We start from the raw sequence: 16,437 nt of genomic DNA, 5'->3' as shown, positions 1-16,437 counted from the left end.
AAATAAAACTGTGTGTGTTTCCTCTTGTATTCCCTTTATCTATGTCTTAGATACTCTTTTATATTCAGTGTCTCTGTTACTAAGCAGAGTGAAAGAGTCTCATTATGAAGCTTCTACCAATCTCATTTCACTCAAGATTCAAGTTATTAATGAGACGTCTCTCTTGGAAAGGGGATGCAGTGTGTTAGAAACTCAGCAGAGGCCCAGACTAGGAGGTCACAGGTCAGGGGGCAGATAGGGGCCATCATTCTTTGCAGTTCTGTGCAATGCAAAATTTCACAGCAGTAAGGAAATTATATCTGTATGTTTATGTCTGTGGGCAGCAGAAGGTGATCCTGCAAAACATATGCCCATCCATGTGTTGATGGCTTTAAAATGTATGATCACTTTTTACATTCTAAATTTCCTTCCTTGAAACAACAAAATAACAGCATTGATCACATAATGTAATAACTTTATTATGTAAATAATTACATTCACTGATAAAATGTAAAATGACACCTTTCATATAGTTCATTTAGATCTCTTGTATGACACTAAAGATTATCACTGGTAGAAATATCAAATTCATATAATATTACATTATATTATATTACCAGTCTCTGGAGCCATACCTGACCGTCCTGTGTCTCTGATACAGATGTTTCTGTCTGTTGAATTCTGTATGAATTCGAGAGATATCATTGTGGCCTGCCCTAGTGGATGCTGTAATATGGAGATTATACAGGTCTCCATACACAAAACTCTGCAGATTTATGTATCTTTTTTTTTCATATTCATATTCAGAACACTATTAGAATTACAGTGCCCCCAAAACTATAATGTGGATGATACTCATAAGATGTAAGGAGGGAGGGCAACATTGGCCTATATCTTTAACACTTAAGGTGAGCTGCTGTTTCAGGCATTTTAAAAGAGGTTAAAATACTAAGATATCAGATTAATTTGAGATTTTGTAAGGTTTTGTGAGAAACATCAGAAGCCTGAAGTGCAGAAAAGAAGAAACTTGGCAGAACTCAAAAATATACATAGGAATAATGAAGTACTTAAGTCTCATCTTACGTTAAAATAGGAAAAAGAGAGATACATGTAGACTTGAATAGCTGGATTAAATATTTCAGTATTTTATGGCTATTCCGAAGAATACACATATTCAAATACATACTATATGTATAAATCAATCCACAGGCAGAATATGATTTTAAGGTTAGACACTGCCACCCTGTGGTCAATTCAAAAACAATGTCTAGAATTTATTGTGGCATCAAGGGGTACTCGACATCAAGTAAAGGTCCGAGCTGAACAGCAGCAGAACACATACAGTATAGTATTGGATGTGTTCTGCGTCTGACATGTTTCCTAATGTGGCATTATACAATGCAGGGTCACCAAGGAGCATTATACTGTGGGTGTACTAAGGTATTATACTATGGATGGGGTCAATAAAGGAGCTTTATAGTGTGTGTGGGGGCACCAAGGAGCATTATACTGTACAGCGGGCACTAGTGACGATTATATTGTGTATGGGGCACTAAAGAGCATAATAGTACATGGGGGTACTAAGGTTTGTATTTTACTATGGGTAGGGGTACTAAGGAGCATTATACAGTGTACTAAGGTATTATACTATGGATGGAGTCAATAAAGGAGCTTTATACTGTGCGTGGGAGCACCAAGGAGCATTATACTGTACAGGGGTCACTAGTGACGATTATACTGTGCATGGGGCACTAAAGAGCATAATAATGTGCATGGGGGTACTAAGGAGCATTATACTGTGGGTGGGGGTACTAAGGAGCATTATATGGTGGGTGGGGGCACTAAGGAGCATTATACTATGGGGGGGCACAAATGGGTTATTAGTGCTCCTGCACAGTATTATGCCTCCTCACTTTCTCCCACACGCTGTTCTAATGAAAGTGCAGGGGTCTGGACAGGTGGCAGACAGACTGGTGGTCCGCCTATTGAGTATCCCAATCTACAGTTTTAGATATTGCAAAAGATTAAAATACCAAAGTATCAGTCTAACATGAGATGTTATAAGCTTGTTTGAGAACATAATGTCTGAAGTGCTTAAAAACATAAAAATAACTCAAAATTATACATAAGGCCTGGTTCACATCTGCGTTCGGACCATTCCGTTTCCCTCTCCGCATGAAAAATGAAGCAAAAATGCAGAGCAAAAAGTCCTGCAAGTAGCACTTTTATCTCCACATTTTTCATGCAGAACCCACACAAACTCCATTATAGTCTATGGGGTCCGTGGGTTTTCTGAGGTAGCTGCTTTTTTATGCGGATTAGGTTTCCGTTCAGGGGGTCCCCAAGTGGACAGGTGTACAGGTGTGAACCAGGCCTAAGAATAATAAAATCTCATCTTGCATTATAATATAAAAGAAAAAAAAAATCTATGTTTTCTTGACTAGCTGGATTGTTCCAGTATTTAATGGCTATTCCTTACAACACACATATTCAAATACATAGGAAATGAGATGTCCACAGGCAGAAGCTGTTTGTAAGGGTAGACACTGCCACCCTGTGATCGATTGTAAGAATACTATTGTACTGAAGTAAAAGATTACAATGGTTATTGAAGGTTACTTTGTAATATTGGACTTGTGTATGTCAAGACAACGAACAAAGTCATGCACATATTTTGTCAAGCCCTGTAAGCAAAAATTGAAAATAGCATTTAGCGACTTTATGGGCTCATTTGCTCAATCTTTTTTTACTTTTTAGGCTGCGCTCTCCACATTTGAACAATTGGTTTGATTCGTCTGACCAGCTGGCATGTCCCAAAAACCAACAGCAGCAGTTGGTAGCAATTGGGTATGTATTTACAATAGTGGACACATCTGAGTGATAGGTGGAAGAGGTGGGTTAGGGCTGGGATAAACACATTGGCAAGGTTGAGGATCACTTGCAATGGGTATCAAGGTGAAAGTTGGAAAACAAGAAAAGTGCTTCATCAGTAATGATAGTGTGGCTATGTAGGAAGGACACCAAATATTGGTACGCAGGGATGCAGGTACTTTAGGTTGGATCTGTCTCTAATGTTGTCTTTTGAAGTATGAAGCTTCACAGGTGAGATGAGTGGAGTGGGAGGACAGAGGTGAGATTTAAAGGTGTTAAATAATTTCATAGGATTGTGGGATAGAGAAAATATGAGTAATGAAATGGTCCTGTTTTGCAGAAGTGAGTGCAGGGGGGGTCTGACACCCAGACTGCACACAGGTCAAGTGTTCCAGAAGCCTCCAGGTGCCAGAAGGTGCTAGGGGTGAGCAGTATGTTCAGTGCCACTCCTATTCAAGTAATAGGGGCGGCACTACAGTTCTACGCATTCGACAGGGCTGCTGCTCCGCTCCTATTACTACAATAGATGTGGTGCTGCACACGCTGCCCTCTACACTCAGAGGCTGCTAGAACAGATGATCTGTGCAAGGTCTGGGTGTGTAGATAGGTCATCAGTATGAATATTTAATTTGGGACCAGAAAACCCCTTTAAAAACCAACACTGCTTGTTTGATCCATCACCATTAGGCACTCCTGGCAGTTTTCCTAAAATGTTTAGTTAGATTGGTGTGCCTGTTGATTCACAGGTGAAAGGGGTTACACATTCAAGAACAGAGTAATAGCAGTGATGTTACAGAAAGTGACAGCTACTTCTGCTTCATGAATAGAGGATTGGGCTGGAGAGTGGTAAAAGTGAGAGTCAGAGAGTTTGTGAATGTCTAAATGTTTATGGTTCACTTCTGGACTGGGGGGTTGGGGGGCAGCTGAAACAAGCTGTGGTCAGATAAAAGTACAGGAGTGTTTGAGAGGTTATTTACAGAACATAGTCAGGTGGAAATGAAGTCTAGCATGTGTCCTTTTTGTGTCTTTCTGTAGATGACCACTGAGAGAGGCTGAACAAAGAGGCAAGTGACAGGGGTTTAATTCGCGTATTTTAATGGGGATGTTGTATTCACTAGGGTTGAGCCGATCTTGACTTTTCAGGATAGATTTTAAAATCCGATTTCCGATCATTTTTCATTCGAACCCGATCTCAATCCCAATTCCGATCCCAATGGGATTTTTTTATTAATTCTTAGAATCCACGCTGTGTAGTGAATCACTAAAGTAGCCAGAGGATTTTTTTTAATCCTCTGGCTACTTAGTCCCCCCTGGTGTCCACTTACCTCCAGAGATGGCTAGTCCTGTTCCCCGTGCCTTCATTCTTCGCCTCACTGCTGCTCCACGCTGCTTTTCTTTCTTCGCTGCCCCCTCCCTGCCAGGTTAGGAGAGTGTGGGCGGGTTAGGAGAGTGTGGGCGGGTACTGGGAGGGGAGACATCACGTCTCCCCGCCCTGTACCCGCCCACACTAAGCCACAAGCTCAGCCTACCTAGCACTTTAAACACTAACCTGGGAGGCAGGGCAGCAAGGCAAGAAGAAGGAGGGCACCGGAGCAGCCATCTCTAGAGGTAAGTAGCTGCTAGAGATTTAGTTTAGCCTTCCATTTGAATGAATGGAGGCAGCCGGCACGCAGGGGGTTAAGGTTGTGTGTTGGCTGCTTCCATTCATTCCTATGGAACTGCAGCGTAGCCTTCACACTGTATATACAGCGTATATTCAGTGTGAAGGCTAAGCAATGCATTGTGGGAAAAATCACCGATCTCGATCCCACATAAAAAGATCGTGTTCGGAATTCCGATGGTGATTGTGAAATTTTCTCGATCGCTGATCGGAATCCGATCTTTTCCGAACACGATCGCTCAACCCTAGTATTCACCCATGATGATAATGGAGATGTCGGATGAGAATAAGTAAAGAAGCCAAGTAAGGAAGTGGTCAGTAAAGGCAGTGGCTGAGCCCAGGGGTCAGTACATAACAGCCACTTGGAGTTTAGATGTGGACAGAGAGTGAATTTCAAAAGAAGGGAAAGTGAGTGAAAATACTTATGAAGCTATGCCTGATTAGTTTTGCCAAAAGTAATTTTATTCCATGCTTGCAGTGTAAAGTTAGATGTAGATTAACACTTTGTAACACAGGTGTTACAATGCCACTCACAGCACTGAAAACCCCCCAGGCCATTACTCTTGACACTTGACAACATAAAACTCCCATGGCATACTAGGCCAACTCCTTCCACTGCTCTAACCTATTGGCCAAGAATTCGGTGGGGTCACAGTTATCTTCTGGACTATAGGTGCACTTTAGCTATAACTTTACCTGCTGGTGAAGCTGGTAGGTTTCAAATGCCTGTTATGGGGCTGGTTGGCACTGAAAGATAAAATAATTCTGGTTCATCATGTTCTAAATACTGTGCTGACTGCTGATGCTGCTGCTTTTACTTCTGATTCTTGAAACTGTGGCACTGGCAGAGAACATGAAGTAGACTGAGAGTGTACAGAAGCCATCTGGACACGTGTGGAACTGGTACTTACAGTGGTCTCCATAAATGCCGCAGCAAACTGGTTCAGAATTTAATGTGACAAACACAATGTTTTGATTATGGAAAAACCCAATGAACCATACAATGAGAGTCTCCATGTTGATTTGGATCTCTTTCTCTCAGATGACTTCTTTGATTATACAGGTTTTGGAAATTCCAAAACATATACAATATAATGTAATGAAAATTATTCCCAAAATGTGCCAAATTCCAAATGGAATAATTATTAAAATATTTTATTAAATATATTATTTAAATATATATTTTATTAAATATATTATTAAAATATAACCTTTAATACCTGCCAATAAAAAACACATAAACGACCAAAATAATTATACATATACATAGGCTTCAATAGGTGAACATGTCAAAAGAACCAAAAATGTGAGACACAGCGGCCTCCAGGAAATGAAACCATGTCACTCACCAGTATTGAAGATTAGTACGCCCGGTCCACAATATATGGTTCAAGAATAAGCGGAGACAGTAAAGAAGTAAAGTGGGGTAATACAGGTGTAATGAATAGCGTATGCCACCCCTATACTAATGACCTATTAAAATCTAAAACTGTTCCTGCAATAAGTGCCAGTACCACTATGAGCCCCTAGCATAAATCAGGTCATTTAAGTATGCTGTTTAACCTTTTTTATTCCCTGTCTTCTGAGAGCCATAACTTTTTTATTTTTCCATTGACTTAGCCATATTATGGCTTGCCAGGACAGGCTGTGTTTTAAAATGGAACTTTTTTGAATTACATAATATGCATTGAAAAACTTTTATTATTCTTTCTGGTGAGTGGGGGTTTACAAAAAATGACATTATGAAATCTATAAATGACATGTTAACTTTATTCTCTATACGTATCGCCCACTTGGAATCCATTGAATCCCACAGTGAAGCCTGTTACTTTAGGGGGGCTACTGCCCCACCCACCCCCTTCTTATATAAAAGGTTTTTATTGCCTTCATTAGTCCAGTCAGTAATAGCTTCTTTAACTCACTGATCACTGTTCCTGCCCATGGCCTCCTCCACTTCCTCTGCCGCCAGGGGCCCCCCAGCTCTACACCTGACGTCATCTTGTCAGAACATGATATTCAGTTCACAGGTCCCGCAGCCCAGATGGATGGAACCAGAGGATGGGAGTAGTAGTGGCGGATGATGTGCCATCAATTAGGCCGAGTACACTCAATCACTCTCCCTAGCTTTGGTCCTAGTCTGGACACCAATGATGGGGGCCTGCTGTACTACCTAACGGGGGTGGTAGTAGTTTCCCTTGGGGCACTTCCAGTAGGAGAGGGGACCTCTCTACTCTAAGACCGGTGTGATGGTGTTTGGAAGGGCCCTGATGGTAATTGCAGGAACGAGTTAGGAAGGAAGTTGTGCAGTTGAAACAGGTTTGAACTTTACTCAGCTGCAGCTTTCAAATGAGAGATGTAGTTTCCCAGTATTCAACTCCCTCAGCCTTTGTCTTGGGAGATGTCCAGTGATGTTCAGGCTCTGGTGCCATAGTCCACTCCAACTCTATCTCCACTCCTCAGCCTTCTCCAGCAGCAGATACTGGGGGTGTACTCCAGGGAAGTCCTGACAAGGGTAGTAGGTGCTGGGACAACAACTTCTATCAATGGACTCCACTGCTCCTCCTGGGACAATGTCCAAAGTGCTGACAGCTGGTATTCCTTGTCTCAGGCTGTCTCTTTAAGAGCCTTGGGCTTGAATCTTCCTTTTTGAAGACTGTAAAGGCCTCAGTGTCTCAGTGGCCCTACTCGACACACTGCCCTTGGGGATACCGCAGCTCCTTAGGATTCAACCTTCCCCTCCTTCCATTCTAAATGCTGCCAAAAACTCACTGGGTGATAACTTCTGTCCTGCCACCCAGGAACCTACCGCTGGCAAAATTCCTGCTTCTGGTTTCTCTCGTCCCAAAACTATTATGGATATTCAGATGTTGTTAAGTTCCACTTTGTCTCACTCTGATATGGCAGAATATTCTAGATTCATAGTGGCTGAATGCAAGCAGGAAATCAACAAATTTCAGTCTGAACATTCTTCCTTGTGATCAATTGAAACCCTGGAGAAATCAGTGTCGAAGACATTATAGACAACCGTTTCACTCCAGGACACAGTCCAGTTGCACAATTCTCATATTCCTTCTCTTCAGTCTCATGTGGACGACATTGAAAACCATAACAGATGGAATAATCTCCACATTAGAGGTCTTCAGAATCAGTTGCTACCCCATAGATGGCGACCACTCTCAAAACGATCTTCAAATGGTTTATTTGATCCTCTGGGTTTGGTTTTTTTTTGGATTGGTCTTTGTCCTCTGTGAACCCACCTTGTAAGTCTCCCCCTTAATACCTGCTTTTATATAAGAACCAGTTCTGCTCGTCCCTGATGTTTGGTTTCCTTCCACCCCACATACGGTCAGGCAGGGCCGCACCTCTAATGAGGCGATGTGAAGCGCCCGCTTCGGGTGGCGGTCCGGGGGGGAGGGGGGTGGCAGCCCGGGCAGTTTTTTTTCCCCCTCACAACCAGCGCAAGGAGAGCAGCCGCTGTCCTTGCGCTGGTTCAGACATCTACGTATCAGTGTAGGCGGTGTCATCACGCCGCCTACGCTGATACACAGACGTCCTGTGAGAGACGTTCTTCTTGGTTCGGTCTAGTCCTCTGTCCGGTCTTCAGAGCGCCCTGCCCCCCTCTCCCCTGACTAGTATTATAGAGAAGGTGGGGCTTAGGAGAGTGTAGGCGGGTACTGGGTGGGGAGACGTCTCCCCACCCAGTACCCGCCCACACTCTCCTAAGCCCCGCCTTCTCTATAATACTAGTTGGGAGAGGGGTGGGGCTTAGGAGAGTGTGGGCGGGTACTGGGCGGGGAGACGTCTCCCTGCCCAGTACCCATCCACACTCTCCTAAGCCCTGCCTTCTCTATAATACTAGTCGTGGGAGAGGGGGGCAGGGCGCTCTGAAGACCAGACAGAGGATCGGACCGGACCAAGAAGAACAGGGAGCTGCAGGTAAGCGGAGGGGGGAGGGGGGTTAATCACTACACAGCGTGGGGTCCAAAAATGTAAACAATTTTTGGACTACATGCTGTGTAGTGAATAGGATCGTCTTTAAAATCCCAGCTCTGCTTCATCTCCCAGGTAGTAGTGTCCGATACTGCACACTCAGCTCAACTACTCCGGAGTAGTTGAGCTGAGCGCACAGCCCGATGTAGGAGAGCTGGCAGATGTAGCATCTGTCGTAGTTCCTGTCCCACCTCCCCTGCGCGGTTATTGGTGCAAAAAACACGCCAGGGAAGGTGGGAGGGGATACGAATTTTTACTGCGTTTGCCTCGTGTATTCGTGTATTCGATCGAACAGTGTTCGCTCAATAATATAGACAAATGTAAGGTTATGCACTTTAGTCGACGAAATAAAATGAATTATTATGTAATTAATAGTAAATTACTGAGTAAGTCTGCAAATGAAAAATACTTGGGGATTTTAGTGGACAGCAAGCTTACCTTTAGTGACCAGTGCCAGGCTGCTGCTGCCAAAGCAAATAAAATTATGAGATAAATCAAAGAGGTCTAGATTCTCATGATAAGAACATAGTTATGCCTCTATACAAATCACTGGTGCCAGGACCTGAGTACTTTAATAAAATTTGTCTTTTTTTTTGGACGGGTTTGGTTGGAGATTTGACCCGGTGTTCTGTGGCTTTCTTACCACTAAGCTATTAGGTTGGGCATTGAGTATCTGCCTTCAGTGTGCACTTGAGATTTCTTTGATTTGAGCCTCAGGTGTTTGTCATACTCATCATCCTATCAGATTGTCCCGGGGCCTATATAAGGCAGAGGGCTGGCTTCTGTCTTTGCCGGTTTTTGTTGTTACCAACCTGAATTCGTGGCTCAGTTAGGAGGAGTTACTTGTGGAAGTTGCACAGTTAAGGAACTGATTTGGAAGCGGTGTGAGTGTTGCCTTGTGTAAGAGTCTGTTTTTCCCTCTACACTTCTACTCAACACCTGTCCTACATTTTCTGGTTGCCTGACACTGTTCCTTCCCTCATACTCCTGTTGTGTGTTTATGTTGTGCTGCGTGCTTGTTTCCCAGTACATCCCGTCCTAGTTGTTTCTGTTTGCAGCTGCACCTGTTCTTCACTAGTTGTGACCACCTTTAGTATCCCCAGTCCCTAGCCTCTTTCAGCTCTCTCCCTACCTATCCAATAGGTCTTCGTGTTTAGAGAGCCAGAAGTTGACGGGACCAAGCTTAGCTTGGGAAAAGCCAACCAACACCTTCAGTCAGGGCCTAGTCAGCTGTTGTAGTGCCAGGGAAAGCTTCCTACTAGAGATGAGCGAACACTAAAATGTTTGAGGTTCGAAATCCGATTCGAACAGCCGCACACTGTTCGACTGTTCGAACAGGTTTCAAACCCGATTATAGTCTATGGGGGGAAATGCTCGTTTCAGGGGTACGCAACATTCAATCAAATTCTACTTACCAAGTCCATGAGTGAGGGTCGGGCTGGATTCTTCTCCCTGTGCAGCTTCCCCGCGTCATCTTCCGGCCTTGAATTCACTCTGCCAGGCATCGGGCCTGGGCAGAGACGACTGCGCATATCCGCACTACAAGCGGGCATGCGCAGTCGGCTCTGCCCAGGCCCGATGCCTGGCAGAGTGAATTCAGAGCCGGAAGATGACGCGGGGAAGCTGCGCAGGGAGAAGAATCCAGCCGCTGGTTCTGCATCGAATCTTAACTTCAAACAGCTAGTAGTATTCGATCGAGTACGAGTATTTCGAATACCATAGTATTCAATAGAATACCTACTCGATCGAATACTACTCGCTCATCTCTACTTCCTACCTCTTTTCCATAGAGGTGCACGCTGCATTCAGTATTCGGTTGCTTGGGCATAGACACAATCGTGACAACTGGTACAGCCGCACGTAGACTATTTTGTGCAGTTTTTGGACCCAATATACAAGAAAGACATAATTGAACCAAAGAGAGTGTAAAGAAGGGGTGCCAAGAATATTGGTGGATTGGAGTACAATGATAGATTCACAAACTTGGGGTTATTCAGTTTAGAAAAAAGACCTCTACGGGGAGACATAACAAAAATGTACAAATAAATGAAGGAACAGAACAAAGAACTTTCTAGTGATGATTTTATTTAGTTGAAAAAAAAACATTGCACGAGAAAAATGGACTTATGTCATTGACAGCCTGACAGTATTACTATATATGTTACTGTAACTTTAATAAAAATTGGAACTCAGGAAATTGCCACATATTCTTGTTGTACATTAGGACGATGGTACCTCACCACACATGGCTTATGTATGCAAGTATGGATAAAAATACCTCCAGCTGAATCAGTTTCACAATCCTTGGTAGAAAGACGGCACAATTTGTGTTTGCAACTTCATTGTTTAAAGGAAGAGGATCTTGTAGGTTTGTTTCAATGTACGTTGCAGGAATGCAGGACAAATACTTACCAGTCACGGCTGCCATACTTTTACTGGGTAAGAGCCCTTCTTATGAATCCTAGATGCATTGTTATTGTTAGATAGAATGTTTGCAGATTGAGTTTTCACTTGTAGATTGTGAGTAGTATGATCACAGTAGAAAGAAACTATTCTAACATACCAAAACTATTGTAAATTATTCCGTCTTTATGCTTTACATATAGCTCACTGGCTATACGCCATTAATATGCTTTTGAGTAACTTGATAAGACATTAGTTCAATTCAACAATTATTATGAAAGACCTATTTTATCTGCAAGTTATTTTCCTGCTTTTCCTTTTTAAGTAATATGATATCCCTATGTAAGAATATTTTATTTTATTTCATCTCTCTAAAAAAATGGTCAGTTGCACAGATCAGATAATCTCCATATTGTTTGATTGAAATAGTGTTTATCTTTCACCAGGTATATCAGGCTGTTGTCTGGAAAAGGATATTACTGTATATTCAGTACAACTAGGAGAAACACTTAATGTTGTTTGTCCGTATCAGCAACGTGCAGATCGTTGGAAGAAGAAGATATGGTGTAAAGAAGATGATTTGGGCTTTTGTCAGCTTATTGTTGGTGCTCAGCCATATTGGTCCACGTTTAAAAAAGCAAATGTCAGCGCCTTAATATCAGACAATCATTATAAGGGTATAATCACAGTCAATATGACAAATCTACAGAAATCTGATGCTGGGGTGTACCAGTGCAGCACAGTCACATTTGGTGATGTTAGCACCCTACAAAGGATCCAAATAGAAGTTCTTGAAGACCAGCTGGAAGGAAATGTTTCAGAACTTGAAAATACACAATACAGCATATCTGGGTAAGATTACTTTGCATTCCTTTTAGGTTTAAAGCTTAAATGAACAAGTGAATATAAGAAACTATGTAATATATCTTATTTAGGAAATCTGTTTCCTACTCCACTTATGAGACTTCTCTCCCTTTCATTCACTCCACGGCTTTTTACATGGAGATCACAGAATTAAGCTCACAGACAAAACTTTATGGAGGGATGAGAAAGGGTTAATTGATGTATTGCCTCAATCTGTACAGTGCTGCGGAATATGTTGGTGCTATGTATAAAATGAATAATAATAATAATAATAATAATAATAATAATAATAATAATAATAATCTGTATGGTAGTAGCATCTTCTTTGGATACATAGCAGTGATGTAAGAGTTTCCTGAGTTAGGTTATATTGAAAGGTCAGTGAATAATAACTATAATTGCCATTCTTTGAGCTGGAGATATATATTACTCTGGCTAATGACCTATGGGAAGGTATACTTACACACTATACATGTTGACTATTAAGTTTAACTGTCAGTAAAAATTGCAGCATCTAACTGCATAGTATGAATAGATTTGAAGCCCTTCTTATTTGTGCACAACTCATTACACATCAATACTTGGGTGTGGTGTAGATAGCCCATACAAGGATAATACAATTCATGTCTAGCTTTTGGCTGTCTGCAGAAATTAATGTTGACATTATACTTTAGTGGTGATATGTATTACCTTGGTTCATGAACTAGGGGAAGGTATACCTACGCACTATAAATGTTGACAATTTTGACAAAGTTATAACATATCAATACCTGGGCATGGTGGAGTATAAATATAAAATCTGTTCAGAGTGTGGATTAGGGGACCTCACAGTCATTGGTGGATATTCATCCTTCTTGGTTCTTGTATTATACATTTTTAATAATTAGCCTTTTTATCATTTTAATGTTAGACGCCATTAAAGTTATATTTTACTTCAATGTTTTCATTATTGTTTTCCACTGCCTTTTCCTCCCTTTTTGATTTATATAATCTCAATAGGCATTCAGGTTACATTGAGGAAGGGTTTGCCCAGCTTATGAGCTGGACCAAGTGCAGCAACAGAAGGAAAAACACAGCAGCATGGAGAGTCAGGAACCGCATAAAGTGAACCAGAGACAAACCAACCTCTATGTTAGCTAGGAGAGCACAACAATGGGCACAGACTGTTAGGGTAAATGCACACAGGGTTTTTTGGTCCGGACTCAGGTTCTGGACCAAAATACGGGTAGCTGCGACTGGATGCCAGTGCAGTGCATGAGAATGAGCATGTCTCAGGAAAAAAGAACTGACCTGCTCCCATTGATTTAAATGGGAGCCGTCTTTTTGGTCAGGATTTTGAGGCGGATACGCCTCAAAATCCTGACCAAAAAACCCTGTGTGACTTGCGCTTACAATGTGCTTTTTCCAGCACTCCTCTTGTTCCTCCCTCTCTAAAACTAATATGTAAAAAGCATGATAAATAGATATGGAAACGTATTTCTTACATAAAATATAATGCAATTATCCTTATACTCATGTGTATTATACATTTATGAAAAGTTGTTTTAGAATTGCAGGTACATGTTAATATTTCCATAATATTATACACAGTTGACTTAATTATATGTATTCTATTATTACAAAGGTCACCATCTGAAACACAAATCCCTATGCTGTTGGTTATAATTGGAAGCAGTCTCATCTCATGCAAGTTACTTGTGCTGGGACTCATCTACATCTGGTGGAAAAAACATGAAAGGTAAGAAATTCTTGAATATTGCCGGATTGAATTCTAATATCCAGATTACCGGTATATAACACATCGATACTGTATATCTCCATGATGGGTTTAAAAAGTTATCATTATGGTTAGAAAAATACTTCGGTTTATACAACCAGAAACACCACTAAATTACATAATCTGACCACCAATCTTAACTAAATCATATAGAAACTAATAAAAGTATTACGACACTAAGAGGCATGACTGTGCACAGCAATTAGAATAGATATCTCAAGTTTGCAGATGCGCATAGAACAATAATAAAATAAATTAGAAGTGCACAATACATAAAAAATCTAAAATAGGAGAATGTTTTAAATTGTATTACTTTTTTGTTGACGGTATAGTTTTATATTTACTCTTAGTTATGATGATTTCTATAAGTAGGTGTTTTTAACCATTTTATTAGCTATAAATATACTGAATATTCATGTAACAGTTTCTCAACTCTCTTTCAGCCTCTACTCGACCAGTGAGGACCACGAACCGTATTCTATGGTTGTATTCCCTGGAGACTCGGTTACTGATCATTCCGTCCCCAATGACAGAGAGGATTATGATGACTATCCACAGTATATTAATTATGTTCACACGGGACATCTAAACCAAGCACATGGGCGGCAATAACTGATTCACAATTATTTTGCTTCATTTTTAATCTTAAAGGGGTCCTGTCATGGGATTAGGGGCATTAAACTACGAGCATGTTCTTATTGACTGATGGTTTAGTCAGGGCCTGCTCTAGGTTTCTGTGGAGCATTTGGCAATAGAGCTTCAGTGGGCCCCTTTACAACACAACACAATGTTTTCCTCTAAAAAGCACAAAAGAAAAAAACCTATAAAATTGGGTAGTTTTTGCCACAGTGATGTTCTGGAATGCAATGACTTTTGACCTTTGTATTGTAAAGATTGAAAACTGTGAGTGAGATTTGAAGCTGTAATTGACGTGACCCCACACGTATAATGGCCCCTTATGCAACATAAAGTATTGTGTCCCCCTTACACCACTACAGGATAATGTCCTCCTTACGTCCCATAAAGCCAGTGGTCCCTTATACTCCATATAATGCTCCCTTACAGTACAATACCACCTAATGCCCCCAATATAATGGCCCTTTATGCCTCCATCCAGGACCTGTTTATCCCCTTATGGTTCCTGATGCTCCCATACAATGCCCTTTATTCCCCCATATAATGTCCCCTCATAGTACAGTGGCTCCTTAAGTCCTTATAGAACATCTTCTAATTCCGCATAAGGTACAGTGCCCCTTATGCATTGCTTGCTATATGGAGATAGAGCAGTAAGGGCAGATTTCACTTATACTTATTGCTGAGAATCCTACCCCTTCCCTGTCCTGGGAATCCTGTCATCAGAAGAGGGTGTGTGAGGATTTATGAGAGGTACAGTAAGTGAAGGCGAAATCTACCCTTACCATTTGGCTCTGTTAGTGAAATGAGTGCTTCCGTCTGTATTGGTGGAGCCCAAGTAGAACCCCCAGGCACTCTGGGCCCTGACACCTGCCTGGGTTTGTGGGGTGATGGCACCGGCCTTGGGTTTAATGTCCCAACCCTAGCTGTGGTAACTTTTTTTGCCACTGGGTCATAAAAAAACAAAACACACATAAGTCCAAGGCCACATGTAGCAAAATGCAGGTAAATCTCAATGCAGAAAAGCATGCAGCAGAAAAGCAACCAAGATGCAGCAGAAAAAACAGTCTTGTTTTTTTCACAGCTTTTCTGCTGAATTTTCCCTTCTTTTTTTTTCTTTTTTTTTTTTTTTTTGCCAATATGTGGCAATGGCCTAATACTTACCAAGAAATGAGTCTATTGTTCTGATCAGATACATCTCTGGTGCTCACAAAACACATTTCTCCAGTGATGTTATTGCAGGTGGAACAAACTTTACATTGTGTCACCCGAAGTCCCCTAAATACATTTATCCAGCACCAAAACAGCCACCGTATGTCAGATTGTATTGCACCATATATTCTAAACCAAAACCTTTTATATGTTACTATTGCATTCCCCTGCTGCTATCTTACAATTCTGGGAGTTACTTGCCCTCCTTTCACATGGTTCAGGCCATTGTTCAGGCCATTTATTTTTTCAGCAGAAGATAAACTATTATAGACAGGACTTTATCCTAAATTGCAAAAAACTAACAAACAGGATGAATAAAGCTTTCATGATTTTTATCCTATAAAACTTAAAAAAATGAAAGAAAAGTTTGGAAGTTTTACCACTTGTATTCTGTTCTGTCCTCTATAACTAGAATATATTTGAATAGTCCGATATTGGTATTGCACAGTTATTCATGGTTATGTCTATAACATCTGAATGTTTTTAATTAAGGTAAATGATCTGTAAAATGACTAAGATTCTGTTTTATATACAGAGCCGATAGTGTTTAGAAGGTGCAAAGGACAATTACTTAGATATCTGTTTGAGGTCCCATCCAAAATAATAAAATGGTAAAAGGAATGTTTTCTATTGTTTTTTCATCCTGACAATGCAGAAGATTTCTGAAAAGTAGTAGAAAAGGGCAATGTAGATAACTTGGCTACCAACCAAATGTATGCTAGCTCTTGTGCTTCATTTGTTTTGGAAAATTAGGAATCCTTTTTCAGACCATTATGTAACACTGTGAACAATGCATGTCTCATTTAGGCTATGGCCCTACATAGTGACGCGCAGAAAAAAAACACAGTGGAAACTCATTGCGTTTTTTTCCACAATGTTTTTATTGTGATTTTGCAGTTTTCCTCTGCGGACTTTCTGCTTCTATTGAATCTATAAGGAAAACACCAGTTTTTCCGCAAGTATAATTGACATGCTGTGATTTTCACGGGGCATTATAATGTGTGGGTGCCAGGAAAGGGGGCAAGGCAATAAAAAGTTTGCTATGGGG

General features: G+C 41.1%; 1 protein-coding gene across 1 annotated transcript; it reads left to right on the top strand.

Moving 5' to 3' along the window:
- The first annotated feature begins 10,831 nt into the window (after positions 1-10,831).
- LOC142193703 (triggering receptor expressed on myeloid cells 2-like) lies at positions 10,832-14,858 on the top strand. Its single transcript, XM_075262694.1, has 4 exons — positions 10,832-10,939; positions 11,350-11,755; positions 13,392-13,505; positions 13,988-14,858. Exons 1-4 carry the CDS (start codon positions 10,879-10,881, stop codon positions 14,154-14,156), a joined length of 750 nt encoding a protein of 249 aa, XP_075118795.1. The 5' UTR covers positions 10,832-10,878; the 3' UTR covers positions 14,157-14,858.
- The last annotated feature ends 1,579 nt before the right edge of the window (positions 14,859-16,437 follow it).

The sequence above is a fragment of the Leptodactylus fuscus genome, chromosome 2 (genome assembly GCF_031893055.1).
Source record: "Leptodactylus fuscus isolate aLepFus1 chromosome 2, aLepFus1.hap2, whole genome shotgun sequence".
NCBI classification, from domain to species: Eukaryota; Metazoa; Chordata; class Amphibia; order Anura; family Leptodactylidae; genus Leptodactylus; species Leptodactylus fuscus.
Note: the sequence above shows the minus strand (reverse complement) of the source record. Positions and strands in the feature narration are given on the sequence as shown.

Coding starts and splice junctions, on each gene's coding strand:
- LOC142193703 (XM_075262694.1), top strand. CDS start 10,879: ATGTACGTTGCAGGAATGCAGGACAAATACTTACCAGTCACGGCTGCC. Junction 11,756..13,391: donor ACACAATACAGCATATCTGG/GTAAGATTACTT, acceptor ATTATTACAAAG/GTCACCATCTGAAACACAAA. Junction 13,506..13,987: donor TGGTGGAAAAAACATGAAAG/GTAAGAAATTCT, acceptor ACTCTCTTTCAG/CCTCTACTCGACCAGTGAGG.